The sequence below is a fragment of the Erythrolamprus reginae genome, chromosome 2 (genome assembly GCF_031021105.1).
Source record: "Erythrolamprus reginae isolate rEryReg1 chromosome 2, rEryReg1.hap1, whole genome shotgun sequence".
Classification (NCBI taxonomy): Eukaryota; Metazoa; Chordata; class Lepidosauria; order Squamata; family Dipsadidae; genus Erythrolamprus; species Erythrolamprus reginae.
The window spans coordinates 231,583,988-231,599,067 of record NC_091951.1 but is presented as its reverse complement, the minus strand read 5'-3'; the positions used below and the strand labels follow the sequence as shown (position 1 = coordinate 231,599,067).

Here is a 15,080-nt window from a genome sequence, read left to right as displayed (position 1 = left end):
AGCTATTCTCGTTGATGTTATTAGATGTTGTATTAGGTAATAATGTTCTTTATTCATCTGATTTTCAATAATGCCAAGCAAAAATATTTCAGGTTTCATTTCTAGTTCAATCTTAGTTATTTCCTTTATCCATTTCTGAAGTTTGTGCCAGATTCCTTTAACTTGTCTGCAGGTCCACCACATATGAAAATATGAACCTTGTTTCTCACCACACTTCCAACAGTTAGGCTTGAGGTTGGTGTACATTTTTGCTAGCCTTTCAGGGGGCATATGCCACCTATAAAACATTTTTATTGCATTTTCTTTGTATGCGGTGGATTTTGTGATTTTGTAATTGGTATGCCATATTTTTTCCCATTGGTCCAATTGTATTGTGTGACCTATATTCTTTGCCCAAGCAATCATATTCCCTTTTACTATTTCTTCCACGTTTTGGTGTTCTTGGAGTATTTTGTAAATGTTTGCAATTGATTTCTTGTGGGGCCCTAATAAGATTTTATCTAATGGAGTGTAGTTTTTCTGTATTCCATATTTCTTTATGTCTACATGGAATCTGGATGATATTTGGTGATAACACCACCAATCCACTTTTATTCCTTCTTCATTTAGCTGTGTTCGTGTTTTTAATTTTGAGTCTTTATCTAATAAGTGTGAATAGTTTAATAGTTTTTGTCGACTTATAGTGTTTGGGTAAATTATTGCTTCTATGCTTGAGAACCATAGTGGTATTTTTAAATAATGTTGCTTCCTAATTAAGTTCCAGTTGTCTATTAATGACTTCCTTATCAGATGGTGTTTAAAATATGAGTGTGTAGTAGATTTGCTGTCCCAAATGAAACTGTGCCATCCGGACTGGATATCATGTCCTTCCAAAGCTAGTAGTCTCATATTTTGAAGTTGTATCCACTCTTTAACCCATGTTAGGGCTGCTGCTCGGTAATAGAGTTTGAAGTCGGGTAAGCCAAGTCCGCCTTGCATAGGGCTATCTTGTGTCCATTTAAGTCTAATTCTGGTCTCTTTTTTTGCCATATAAATTTGGATATTAATTTGTCTAATTTTTTTTTAAAAAGGTTCCTTCTAATTTAATTGGGATTGTTTGGAAGTAATATATAAATTTGGGTAATATGGTCATTTTTATTGTGGCAATTCTTCCTAGTAATGAGATTGGTAATTTAGAATGCGATCATTGTCGTCCACAGGATTCTCCAGAGAACAGTCCGGCGAATTTGGGCAGCCTGGAGGGAAACACCCCGGACAGCTTGGAGCGCCTCCTCCAGGAATTCGAGATATGTATTCTACCCTCTTCAGGGATCAATGCCTTGCCTTGCGAAGCTCAATGAAGCAATGAGCTATGCTGTGCAGGGCCAGCCAATCAGACAGGTCCTAGTGGGGGATGCTGGCACAATGTGGTCTACTGGAGAAGGAAATGGCAGCCTTCTCCAGTATCCTTAGTAAGAAAACCCCAAGAAAAGCATCAAAACAATGCCAGAAGACGAGCCCCTCAGATAGGAAGGACTCCAATATGCTACGTGGGAAGAGCAGAGGGCAAGTACAGAAAGAGCAAACTGGTACTAATAACAGCCTTTCCTTCCCCAGGAGCTGCAACAGAAGGAGGAAGAACCAGCTCCAAGCACCTCCAGAGGTGAGTTGGTAGTTGTCTGTGAAAAGCCTGCAGGGAATGCAGAACTCCAGGAGACTGCGCTACGTAGTGATGGGCAGGACCCAGAATGGTTGGAAACTCTATTCCGGCAGCGGCAAAGGAGTGCGTAGTCTCGCTCCACTGCCGCCGGTCTTGCAGGCGCAATGCAGGCACAACCTAAGCAATTCTGGCAGCTAAAATCACTGGGGTTTTGATTCCATGCGTGCACAGAATTTTTGCTGCTGGAAGAACGTCTGCGCACGAGATTACGGTTGCTCTACATGTGCAGCATCCGGAATCTCACAGCAAGAAGATACAGCAATGATAAATAGCTAAGCTGCATAACACTAAAGAAAGATACAGCAATGATAAATAGCTAAGCTGCATAACACTAAAGAAACAAAGGCACAAAGAAATCTAATAGGATAATGAAATACAGTGTTCCCTCAATTTTCGCGGGTTCGAACTTTGCGGAAAGTCCATACCACGGTTTTTCAAAAATATTAATTAAAAAATACTTTGCGGGTTTTTTCCCTGTACCACGGTTTTTCCTGCCCAGTGATGTCATATGTCATTGCAAAACATAGTGAGTAATGATCTAAATGGTTGCTAAGGGAATGGGAAATTGCACTTTAGGGGTTTAAAGTGTTAAGGAAAGGCTTGTGGTACTGTTCATAGCCAAAAATAGTGTATTTACTTCCGCATCTCTACTTCGCGGAAATTCGACTTTCGCGGGCGGTCTCAGAACGCATCTCCCGCAAAAATTGAGGGAACACTGTACTAATGAAATAGGACGGTCAGTAGTCCAAAATTTACAACTATAATAAGGACCTGAATATCAGTTGTTAAGGTACCGCAGTCATAAGTTGAGTCACTATTTTATAAGATTTAATGTTACAACTGTTGTTATGACCATCCTTAAGCAAGTCATTGTGATTATTAAGCAAAACATGTGGTCATTAAGCAAAACATGTGGTCGTAAGTGCAAATCCGTTTTAACCAGTGGGCGGTTTTGCCATTGGCAAAAAGTGTTGCAAATGTGATGACATGACCATGGGCCATTGCAAGCCGTCATAAATGCAAGTTTGGCTGCCAAGCACACAAAATGCAATCATCTGACCATGAGATAACTGAGTACATTATAATTTTGAATGGCTATTAAACTGGTTGTAAATCAGAGACGACCTACACCAGGAAAGGAAAGAATGGATGGAAACTTGTTAGATCTGATATCTAAACTAGAAGAAAGGAGACATTTTCTGAGAGGGAGAAGAATTGATCAATGGTTCCCAGAGTTGTGGGTGCTCACTCCATCACTGAAGGTTTTCATAAACAGATTGGACAATTATTTGACAAGAATAGTATTAGGCATGGTTGTCAAACTGGTGGCATAATTGATCACGCACAGGCCACACCCACCCCAGCTCCATGAAGGTGGGAAAACAGAAAACAAAGGTGCAGAGTAAAAAGAAAATTACTAGCTACATTTTTTCCATTTCTTTCTCCCCCCCTTGGAAAAAAATAAAGTATAATCCCCAAAAGGGATAAATCTGAAAGAGGTTCATAAGAACACAAACATTTAATTCTTAGTGTTTACAACTCTGTAGAATGAAGAAAAATAAAAGAGCAAGACTAGAGAAATGATTAATTTTTTAATAAATCTAAAGGAAAGGGTTTTTAAAAACAATAAAAGATTGCCCTTTTTAATAAAGGACAGATATGGTTACTATAAATTTATAGCTACCTTTTCTAGCATCGGCTCCTCTAGATGTTTTTAATTCTAGTTAACATAATTCTTAATCAACCTGATTGTGGGTTGTTAAAACCATTGTCTTTCCTAACACAATTTTCCTTATCTCCCATTCAGCAGTGGAAGAAGCTTTTGATTGCTTTTGGGAACTGTCAGTCAATGATAGCCCGCCTCTGCCTTTTCATGTTTTTATAGCTATATAAAGACCACTGAGGCCAGAAGTGGCTTTATCGTTGGCTTTGAGGTATGTATGACTAACCTGAGTTGCTTTCCACCCCCCACCCCCCCGAAATGTGGTTTAAAGTTGGTCTTTCTGTTTTCTTTTTAAGTGACTCTGCAAAGCAAAACTAATAATTTAAGGGCGATCCGGAAGGGACCTCCGCATTGCGGCAATTGGAGCGAACACCCGCCCACCCTCCGCTATCAACAGTGTGTCATAAGGAGGTCGCCTTTGGGGCCGAATAGGAATTTTTTGCGGCCTCCCCTTTAGAGGCGGCCGTTTTTTCGCCTATTCCACACTGACGGTGCGGACTGGATTAGTTAGGGGGTGCGGCGCATTTAGTTATTTAGGAATTTCCGCCCCGTTAGTTTGGCTCTGCAGGTCCTTAGTTTGTTTTGAATTAAATATTCAAAGTTACGTATTTAAATTTATTTAAAGTTATTTAAATTTATGCTAATTAATAAATGACCCTTAATTAATCCACAATATATGTCTCAGCGTCTTTACTCCGCCTCCGGGGGGCAATTATATATAAGACAGCCCTAAACATGTATTTTTCAAAGCCTGCAGTGAAGAAAAAAGGTTGGTGATGAGCACGTGTCTTATTTGCACAAAGAATACAATTTGAAATGTCATTACACAACTAAACATGCTGAGGAGTATCAGATCCAGGGGCTTAAAGCACAGGTTTCAGGCTTCTTTAGAGGAAATGGAGTCAGAATATGGGGATGTGCTCTACTTCACCGAGGTACGTTGGCTCAGCAGGGGAAACATATTGAAGAGATTTTTTGAGTTGAGAGCGGAAGTGGAAAAAGATGGGATTGCTATTCCTGCGCTAAGTGATACAAAATGGCTTATGGACTTAGCTTTTTTTGCTGATATCAATACATGAGCTTACTGTACTGAACAAAAAGTTACAAGGCCAGGGGCAACTTGTCAGTGCTGCCTATGACAATGTGAGAGCATTCTCTACAAAACGTATGTTATGGAAAGCCCAGCTTTCTCAGACAAACATTTGCCATTTCCCAGCATGCAGGGCACTCATGGATGCAGGCACACCATTCAGTGGTGAGGAGTATGTGGATGTCATTTTGAAGCTACAGGAGGAATTTGATCACAGATTTGCAGACTTCACGACGCACAGAGCAACATTTCAAATTTTTGGGAACCCCTTCTCCTTTGATGTGCAGGATACCCCTCCTGTGCTTCAAATGGTGCTCATTGACCTGCAGTGCAACTCTGAACTCAAAGCCAAGTTCAGGGAGGTGAGTGGAAAAGCAGACAAGCTTGGGCAATTTTTGACAGAATTGCCCCCCCCCCCAGCTTCCCTGAGCTTTCCCGAATGTTCAAGTGGACCATGTGTCTTTTTGGGAGCACATACTTGTGCGAAAAGCTCTTCTCTACCTTGAACTTCAATAAATCCTGTTATGTTTGTACAGTGGAACCCCGACATACGAGGTGCTCTACTTACGAGGATTCCGAGATACGAGCTGGCAGAGGAGAGAAATTTTTGCTCGACTCCCGAGCTCAAATCCGAGATACGAGCCGAGAAGAGCCAGGCTGCTGGCTTGCTTTGCTTCCTTCTCGAGCTGATGCAGAGCCGAATAAAGCGTCATGCCCCCTTGATGCTTTCGGCGGCTTCCGAAGCGACGCTGGGCTGTTTTGCCGCCAAAAGCGTCGGGGGCGTGACGCTTTATTCGGCTCTGCATCAGCTCGGGAAGGAAGCAAAGCAAGCCAGCAGCCTGGCTCTTCTCAGCTCGTATCCAGCTCTTGGTGAGTCCTTGGCTTCTGCTGGGGGTGCAGAAGCGAAAGAAACGGAGCACTTTCGCTGTGGAAGAGGTGGGCGGGGGGGTGCAGAAGCAAAAGAAACGGAGCAATTTCACTGTGGAAGAGGCGGGGGGGTGCAGAAGCGAAAGAAACGGAGCACTTTCGCTGTGGAAGAGGTGGGCGGGGGGGTGCAGAAGCAAAAGAAACGGAGCACTTTCGCTGTGGAAGAGGCGGGGGGAGCAAAAGAAACGGAGCAATTTCGCTGTGGAAGAGGCGGGCGGGGGGGGCAGAAGCAAAAGAAACGGAGCAATTTCGCTGTGGAAGAGGTGAATGGGGGGGTGCAGAAGCAAAAGAAACGGAGCACTTTCGCTGTGGAAGAGGCGGGGGGGAAGCAAAAGAAACGGAGCAATTTCGCTGTGGAAGAGGTGGGCGGGGGGGTGCAGAAGCAAAAGAAACAGAGCAATTTTGCTGTGGAAGAGGCGGGCGGGGGGGTGCAGAAGCAAAAGAAACAGAGCAATTTCGCTGTGGAAGAGGCGGGCGGGGGGGTGCAGAAGCAAAAGAAACGGAGCAATTTCGCTGTGGAAGAGGCGGGGGGAGCAAAAGAAACGGAGCAATTTCGCTGTGGAAGAGGCGGGGGGAAGCAAAAGAAACGGAGCAATTTCGCTGTGGAAGAGGCGGGGGGGAAAGCAAAAAAACGGAGCAATTTCGCTGTGGAAGAGGCGGGGGGAGCAAAAGAAACGGAGCAATTTCGCTGTGGAAGAGGCGGGGGGAAGCAAAAGAAACGGAGCAATTTCGCTGTGGAAGATGCGGGGGGAAGCAAAAGAAACAGAGCAATTTCGCTGTGGAAGAGGCGGGGGGGAGCAAAAGAAACGGAGCAATTTCGCTGTGGAAGAGGCGGGGGGAAGCAAAAGAAACGGAGCAATTTCGCTGTGGAAGAGGCGGGAGGGAGCAAAAGAAACGGAGCAATTTCGCTGTGGAAGAGGCGGGGGGAAGCAAAAGAAACGGAGCAATTTCGCTGTGGAAGAGGCGGGAGGGAGCAAAAGAAACGGAGCAATTTCGCTGTGGAAGAGGCGGGGGGAAGCAAAAGAAACGGAGCAATTTCGCTGTGGAAGAGGCGGGGGGGAGCAAAAGAAACAGAGCAATTTCGCTGTGGAAGAGGCGGGCGGGGGGGTGCAGAAGCAAAAGAAACAGAGCAATTTCGCTGTGGAAGAGGCGGGCGGGGGGGTGCAGAAGCAAAAGAAACGGAGCAATTTCGCTGTGGAAGAGGCGGGGGAAAGCAAAAAAACGGAGCAATTTCGCTGTGGAAGAGGCGGGGGAAAAAAAGCAAAAAAACCCGGAGCACTTTCGCTGCGAGAGGTGGGGAAAAAAAAACAAAAAAACCCGGAGCACTTTCGCTGCGAGAGGTGGGGGAAAAAAAGCAAAAAAACCCGGAGCACTTTCGCTGCCAGAGGCGGGGGGGGAAAAAGCCCGCGCTCGTCCCTTCAGCAGCAAGGGAGGGAAGTCAGAGGGCGAGGGATGGAGAGAGAGAAAGAAGGGAAGGAAGGGAGGGAAAGAGAGAGGGAGAGGGGGGAGAGAAAGAGAGAGAGAGTGAGAGATGCTCAGTGAGCCTTTCTTTGAAGTTGCCTTTCTTTCTTTCTCTCTTTATTTTTCTCTCGCTCTCTTGCTCTTTCATTCTTCTTTCTTTCTCTTGCTTTCATTCTTTCTCTTGCTTTCTTTCTTTCTCTTGCTTTCTTTCTTTCTCTCTTTCTTTTTCTCTCTTGCTCTCTTGCTCTTTCATTCTTCTTTCTTTCTCTTTCTTTCTCTCCTTCCTTCCTTCCCACCCACCGTCCATTCATTCACCCATTCCTCTCTTGATTGCCCCTTTTACGGCGCCGCTGACAGCTAGCTCCCCACCACCACCGGGCCATGGAAAACTGGTCTAGCTTAAAGCCGGTCCCTGGTGCAAAAAAGGTTGGGGACCTCTGTCCTACAGGATTGGGTGGCAGAGAAGTTGAATAAAGTTTGCCATGTTGATTGTTTTGGGTAAAAAGAGGAAGGGAAGGGAAGCTCTCAGCTTATCATCTTATTAATAACAATAAGTTCTTGTAATGTCTACATTTCCTGACTTGGCCTAGCAAGGTCAGAAGAAACATCACCTTTAATGATTTATTCATTCTGCACTCCATTTCTGAGACCATAGAATAAATAGGATTTCTACATCCACTTTCTCTAATTCTAGTCCTATCAAAGGATGGTCAGAGGCTTCCCCCAGAAGGAGCAAATAGGCTTGTGGGCCAAAGTGCTGACCAATAGGACCTTCTAAGTGTTGGCATTAAAACTTTCTTACTTGGCTGATTTTAATTTTTCTGCTTGCAGGCAAATTCGGGATAGGAGCCGAACTTCCTAAGTTGTCTCGGTGGTGTCGGTGTTTAGAGCGAGGATGGCTCCAAAAAAGGCCGCTGAGAAGAAGAAGAAGATGATGATATCCATAGAAGCGAAGCAGGAGATCATTAATTTGCACGAAAAAGGGACTCGTGTTATTGATCTTGCGAGGAAGTTCCAACGCAGCACGTCCACCATCTGTACAATCCTGAAGCAGAAGGACATCCTTAAAGGTGTAAAAGCAGCAAAAGGTGCGACGATAATTTCCCAACTTAGGACGTCTGTTCATGAAGAGATGGAGAGGTTATTGCTAATTTGGATAAAAGAAAAGGAGCTGGCCGGAGATACAATAACAGAGGTGGTCATCAGCGAGAAGGCACGTGCGATATTCTCCGATCTAAAGAGCAATGAACCATCCTCGTCGGGAGATCCAGATGAGTTCAAGGCAAGCCATGGGTGGTTTGACAGGTTCAGAAAAAGAAGTGGCATTCACTCAGTGGTTAGGCATGGGGAGGCAGCGAGTGCAGACATCAAGGCAGCGGAGGAGTTTGTTATGCGTTTTGCTAGCCTGGTTGAAAAAGAAGGCTATGTCTCTCAACAGATCTTTAACTGTGATGAGACTGGGCTGTTTTGGAAGAAAATGCCCCGTAGGACCTTCATTACTGCCGAGGAAAAGAGCCTGCCAGGACATAAGCCCATGAAGGACCGTCTAACCCTTGCATTGTGTGCAAACGCGTCGGGTGACTGTAAAGTGAAGCCACTTCTCGTGTACCATTCGGAGAATCCTCGCGCGTTCAAGACGCACAAAATTCTAAAGGAAAGACTCCATGTCCTGTGGCGCTCCAATGCAAGGGCATGGGTAACGAGGCAGTTCTTTGTGGACTGGGTAAATCTTGCTTTTGGTCCTACGGTGAAGGAATATCTTTTGAGTAATGAACTCCCCCTACAAGCCTTACTGCTGCTCGACAATGCTCCAGGCCACCCACCTGCTCTTCAAGAGGACATCCTTGAAGAATTTCAGTTTGTGAAGGTTGTCTTTCTCCCACCCAACACGACTTCAATCCTGCAACCAATGGATCAGCAGGTCATAGCTAACTTCAAGAAGCTGTACACGAAGCATCTGTTCCGCCGATGTTTCGATGTAACAGAGAACACCAACTTGACACTGCGTGAGTTTTGGAAGGATCATTTTAACATCGTTTCTTGCCTTAACATCATTGACCTTGCCTGGCAAGAAGTGTCAAGGCGAAACTTGAACTCGGCGTGGAAGAAGTTGTGGCCTGCTGCTGTTGCACCAAGGGACTCTGCTGAGCCCGAGGGTGAGACCGAGGACATCACCGAGACTGACACCCCATTGGAGGAGATTGTGTCACTCGGTAAGTGTATGGGTCTGGAGGTAGACGAGGGTGACATCAATGAGCTTGTCGAAGAGCATGAAGAACCGCTCTCTACAGAGGACCTGAAGGCGCTCCATGAGATGCAACAGATGGAGATGACCCAAGAGATGAGCAGCAGTGAGGAAGAGGTACAGGAACCACAGAAAGCCATTCCTACCAGTGAGATAAAAGCGATGCTAGCGCAGTGGGAGAACGTTGTCAGTTTTGTGGAAAAAAATCACCCAGAGAAAGTAGCCACGAGTCGTTCAGCAGCACTTTTCAATGACACCTCATTGACTCACTTTCGCAACATTTTGAAAAGCAGGCAAAAGCAGATGTCATTGGACAAATTTCTTACGAAAAGAGCTGCTCCAAGTGAAAGTGCAGCCAAAAAGGCAAAAACAGATGATTAGACTACTGTGTACATATGTAAATTTAAAAGTTTAAGAAAGTTTACAAGTTAAGTGAAAGAAACTTCATTATTCATTTATATGTACATGTACATTTCTTCATTAAAAACATGTATTTTTGCATAATTTAGACTAACTTTGTGAGTTTTTTGAGGGCTGGAACCAATTAAAATTATTTACATTAATTCCTATGGGGAAAAGTCGTTCGAGATAAGAGCTGCTCGACTTAAGAGCACAGGTCCGGAACGAATTAAACTCGTATCTCGAGGTACCACTGTACTTTTAAATAAAGGTAACCGCTGATTGGCTTAAGTCGCGGCCAAGGGAAACCTTGTTGCGAAAGTTTAAAAAAGAGGAACTCGCGGCTGTTTTCCCCGCGCAGATGCCCCATTTGCGTTTTATTCTAAAACCCTTTCACCTGCAGAAAGGAATTACTCTCATTTAGATAAGGAGGCATTAGCTTTAGTTGCAGGCGTTAAACGCTTCCATGGATATTTGTTTGGCCACCCTTTTACATTGATTACGGACCACAAGCCATTGTTAGGCATTTTAGCAGGAGATAAGCAGACCCCCACATTTCTGTCTCCGAGAATGACCCATTGGACGATCTTTTTAGCTGCTTATAATTATGTACTTAAGCACAGGGAGGGGGAAAGAAATTGGGCACGCAGACGTGTTAAGTAGGTGTCCTCAGGCAGAATTAGTACACGACCCAGCCCCAGCGTCCAATGTATTGCTGATAGAAATGCAAGAAAACCCATTAATAACGGCAGCGGAAATAGCCAGAGAGACAGAAATAGACCCCTTGTTATCCCGAGTAAAACAATGGGTACTTAAAGGGTGGCCGGGGAAAATTCCAAAAGAGACATGTCAGGTATTCAAGAACAGACAAACTGAATTAAGTGTATTAAGAGATTGCATATTGTGGGGTGACAGGGTGGTAATTCCTAAACAGCTGCAGAAGAAAGCATTGAAATTGTTACACCAGGATCACCCAGGCATGGTAAAGATGAAAGCCTGGCCAGGAGCCAACTTTGGTGGCCAGGTTTAGATCAGGACATAGAAACCTGGGTAGCCACATGTCACCCATGCCAACAAACTCGCCCAGACCCACCAAAGACCAAACCAACGGAGTGGGAGACACCAAAGGGACCATGGTCCCGAATACACATAGACTTCGCAGGACCTCTAGCGGGACAAACATTCCTCATTGTGGTCGATGCATACTCCAAGCAGCTGGAGATTGTCTTAATGACCTCAACTACAACAGCAGCTACAATAAAGGGGCTGCGGAGACTTTTCTTAACACATGGACTGCCGGATGTGCTCGTCTCAGACAACGGTCCACAACTAACCTCCAGGCAAATGGAGGTCTTCCTGGCCGAAAGAGGGATCCGACATGCATTAATATCTCCCCATTTCCCGGCCGCTAGTGGCCGGTTTGAACGCATGGTGAGGTTCACAAAAGAAGCCCTGCACCGGTCAGCACCTGGAGAATGGCAACAGCAGCTGGACGAATTCCTATTAGTCCAGGACATCACCCCACAACTAACCTCCAGGCAAATGGAGGTCTTCCTGGCCGAAAGAGGGATCCGACATGCATTAATATCTCCCCATTTCCCGGCCGCTAGTGGCCGGTTTGAATGCATGGTGAGGTTCACAAAAGAAGCCCTGTATCGGTCAGCACCTAGAGAATGGCAACAGCAGCTGGGCGAATTCCTATTAGTCCAGGACATCACCCCGTCGGCTAGCACAAACAAAAGTCCAGTTCTCATGGGGAGGAAACTCCGTTCCCAGCTGGACAGAATTCACCCAGAGTATTCCGAAAGGAAAGATAAGCATACAACGGAACCAGAACGGACTTTTAAAATGGGCGACCCAGTCTATGCAAAAGACTTTGACTCAAATCTCCACTGGAGAGAGGGGACAATTGAATCCAAAACCGGCCCCAAATCATACACGATCCAACCAGCCAATGGGAAAATCTGGCGCAGACACATAGACCAAATCAGAAAACGACATCCAAGTGAGTTAACACAAAGTAACAATGACATTTTTCCCGTAGATCAAACACATGGGAATTACCAAAACCAACCAGACTACTCAGCGCATCCTCTTCTGGCATCCAGCGGCGGCTGCCCTGGAACCCTGGCGGCTGGCGTTGGAAAGGCCACTTCTACGTCCATAGGGCAAGACAATCTTTACCAGGACGGAGCAGCACAGGAGCCAGCCGACCAGGAGGACAACTCCCTGCAAACTGAACTGCGCAGGTCTGGGCGAGTCGGCAAGCCACCAATCAGGCTACAAGACTACGTCACATATCTAAATGATTGACAGTTTGTTCAAGCTATGGGGGGAAGGGTGTTATGTTTGTACTTTTAAATAAAGGTAACCGCTGATTGGCTTAAGTCAAAAGAGGAACTCACGGCTGTTTTCCCCGTGCCAGCAAGGTATATAAGGCGCAGCTTTAGCCGGTAGCCAGCAGTCACTTCCTACCTGCGAGCTGGTCACTTCAACTGTTCCTGATTGCCAATAAAGAGCTGTTAACCTTCCTCGGCCACCAGCTTCTGATTTAACAAATCCAAGTACAGGTCCAGACTTACTGATGAGCATCTCCAAGCCCTATGGAGGATCTCAACTGCTTCCTCCCTTAAACCAAATGTGGCTTGGCTATGCAAGAGTAAGAGCTGCCAGATCTCTAGCAGCAAGAAGTAGGGAGAAGAAGCCACGTTCAAAACAGTTCATGTTCAATGTTCCATTCATGTTCAGAAAGTTAAATGTTAAAGAACTATTAATACAGACATTTGAATCTCAATAATACTAATTACATTTCTCTAGTCAGCAACTACAGTATATGTGGTTTCTTCAGTCTTCTATATCTGCTGTATTATTATTATTATTGTTGTTGTTGTTGTTATTATTATCATTTTCATTTTTTTTATTTATTACTGATTTATTTTTATTTTTCTTATGAATTTGTTAATTTATTTTTATTTTTAAACATAAAATAAGATGAAAAAATAAAGACATTTGATAACATTGGAATGTTTTTGTAAGAGCTTTTTTGGGGGAAAACCTGATGTGACCCAGCCTCACCCAGACTCTACCTCCAGCGGCCCCCAAGGTAAATTGAGTTTGAGACCCCTGGTTTAAAACAATGCCTTGAGGTAGGACCAAATGTCTATACATCTATAATAATTTAAAACAAATATTAACCTAGAACTTTCAGATAAATAAGAATAAGATGGAGCAGCCACATCTATGTTAAACCCCTAATGAAATGTATGGTCTTTTAAGCCCATCAAATTTTCAGAGAAACTGATTTTTAAAAGATTTTGACTTCTAAGCCCATATAATACGAAAAATCAAAATTAAGTTAAGAAAGTCCATAACTTTGTATTGAGAATCTGGATTTGCATGTCCAGCTGGTCTAACTAATCTAGCATCATGTGATGCTGCAGGTGAAACTTGAAAAATTAGAATATCCATGTATATGCCACGTATATGATATAGACCAGTCTAAATAAATAAAATTTGCTCCCAAATGGAAATATCCGGTGTAATAATTCCTTCCTGTTGCCTTGCTTTGTTTTGCCTTGGTATTTTATCGCCATCATAAACCTACTCATAGTTAATTATGGGCTTTTGTGTTTCTGTGTCTCTCTTCACTGCAAAAAGTGTACAAACCAGAGGTGGGTTTCTCCCAGTTCGTACTGGTTCACAAGAACCGGTAGCCACCCGCTAGTGCCGTCATGATAATGTCACAAAACCGGATTGGTCAGTGCCGGTCCATGGGCACCACCATCTTTAAAAATAAAAAAAATTCCCACCACATTTTAAAAATGTTTTTCCTCCTGAGCAGGTGCAGAAGCCAAGTTCCTGTACTGTGCATATGGAGGCCACATATTTTTTTTTTGGCTTTGGGGTTTTTTGGGGGGAGGGGATTTTTTTCTTACTGTGCATGTGTGCCCACGAAGAACTGGCCCTCCCACGAAGCGCACCCATGAGAACCAGCAGCGAGGGAAGTTGGAACCTACCCCTGATGCAAACCATTGAAAACACTGGCTGTCTCATCCTGGGGGGAATTACAGGAGGACAAACAGCATGGACCACATCTCAACATCTCTCATCTCAGGCCTGATTTGGAGGCCTTGTGTTGGGAAAGGCCATTTCCTATTACCCACAAATTCAGTGAATGCTGATTGGCTCTTATAACCATCAATCAATAACACAGGGGTACTCCTTCCTGTTTATATTCTTGGAGGGAAGAGAAGTTGGAAATTTGGGAGCTGGGAGTGGATGGACAGATGGGAGGGAAAGCCTGGAATCTTAGCCCTAGGAAAGCTACTATGAGTTATAGAGGTGGTTCTCAACCTATGACCAGAATTGAACCCAAACTTTCAGCTGTTAAGTGAGACATTTGTTAAGTGAGTTTTGCCCCATTTTACTATCTTTTTTTTTTTGCCATTGTTGTTAACTGTAGGTGATAAGTTAGGGGCTTGAGCAAGTTTGCTAGCTCAAGAGCTACATTGAAATGCTTCTTGTCAAAAGTTGGAGGTATTGAGTCTGCCACAGGAACAGTGAACTGCTTCTGAATGTTATCAATGAACAGCTGAGGAGCTGGAATAAGGGCCACTGCCTGGACTTGTTCAGCAATATATGGAATGGAAGTAGAAGCTTTGTTTCCAGTTCCTGTGATAGGAGGCGTGGCCAGGCCAGAAGCAGTCGTAGCCTTCTGGAGAAGTGATTTAAATAAGGCTGGTGGAAAAAGGCCTGCAGGAGTAGGCTGCTCTATTGGTAAAGCTTCATCAGCAGAGAGGGCCTCATCCTGACACTCTGCCTCTTCCATTGCTGAGGCTTGGCTCTCATTACCTGAGGTATCTGAATAATTATGATCCTCTAATCCTCCAAAGATTTGTGTTGCAAAGAAGGCTGGTTCAGCAGAGGCTGGGCCTGGTTTTGTGGGTGACTAGAGCAAGCTCAGGTAATCACCATGTAGAGTGGAAAAACAGCCATTTGCTGAAAAGCAGCCATACACTGTTATATAATATTGGGCAATAATATTTTGAATGTTGTTAGGATCCAATATTGGTGGCTGGGCTGTTTGGACAGTCCTTGGTTGTTGCCCTACCTGAATGCCAGGCCCTTCGTTCTCTCCCCAGGATGGTGATCCCAACCAAATGGACTCCAGGGCTCTCCCCTATTGTGGAGTCCATTAAGGAAATGGTAAGGCCACTGGTAAGACCCCCTCCCTACTATAATGGCAGACATCCTGCCAAGAAATTATGGCAATAGATATAATATTTGCATTCTCATTTCAGGAGCCACAAGATGGAGAAAGCAGCCAGTGTTCAGGGTAGGTAAAAAAACGTGCAGAGGGGAGGCGTCTCTACTTCTGCTGCTGCTGCTTGTGTCATAGGACAGGTGACACAGGGCAGTCCCACTGGCAGGCCAAACCCCTTGGCAGGCCAGTGGACATATGCCAATTTGGGGGGGGGGTCATTTATGGGGCTTGAGGAATGGAATATCCAAAGCTGAAAGAGATTTAAGTATTTTC

General features: G+C 44.7%; 1 protein-coding gene across 1 annotated transcript in view; it reads left to right on the top strand.

Annotated features, from left to right (window-relative positions):
- The first annotated feature begins 7,795 nt into the window (after nt 1–7,795).
- Nucleotides 7,796–15,080, top strand: part of LOC139159526 (tigger transposable element-derived protein 1-like) — a 51,922-nt gene continuing 44,637 nt past the window's right edge. Inside the window, exon 1 of the mRNA XM_070736837.1 lies at nt 7,796–9,364. Coding sequence (XP_070592938.1) covers nt 7,796–9,364 — 1,569 coding nt within the window. The remainder of the gene's footprint in view (nt 9,365–15,080) is intronic.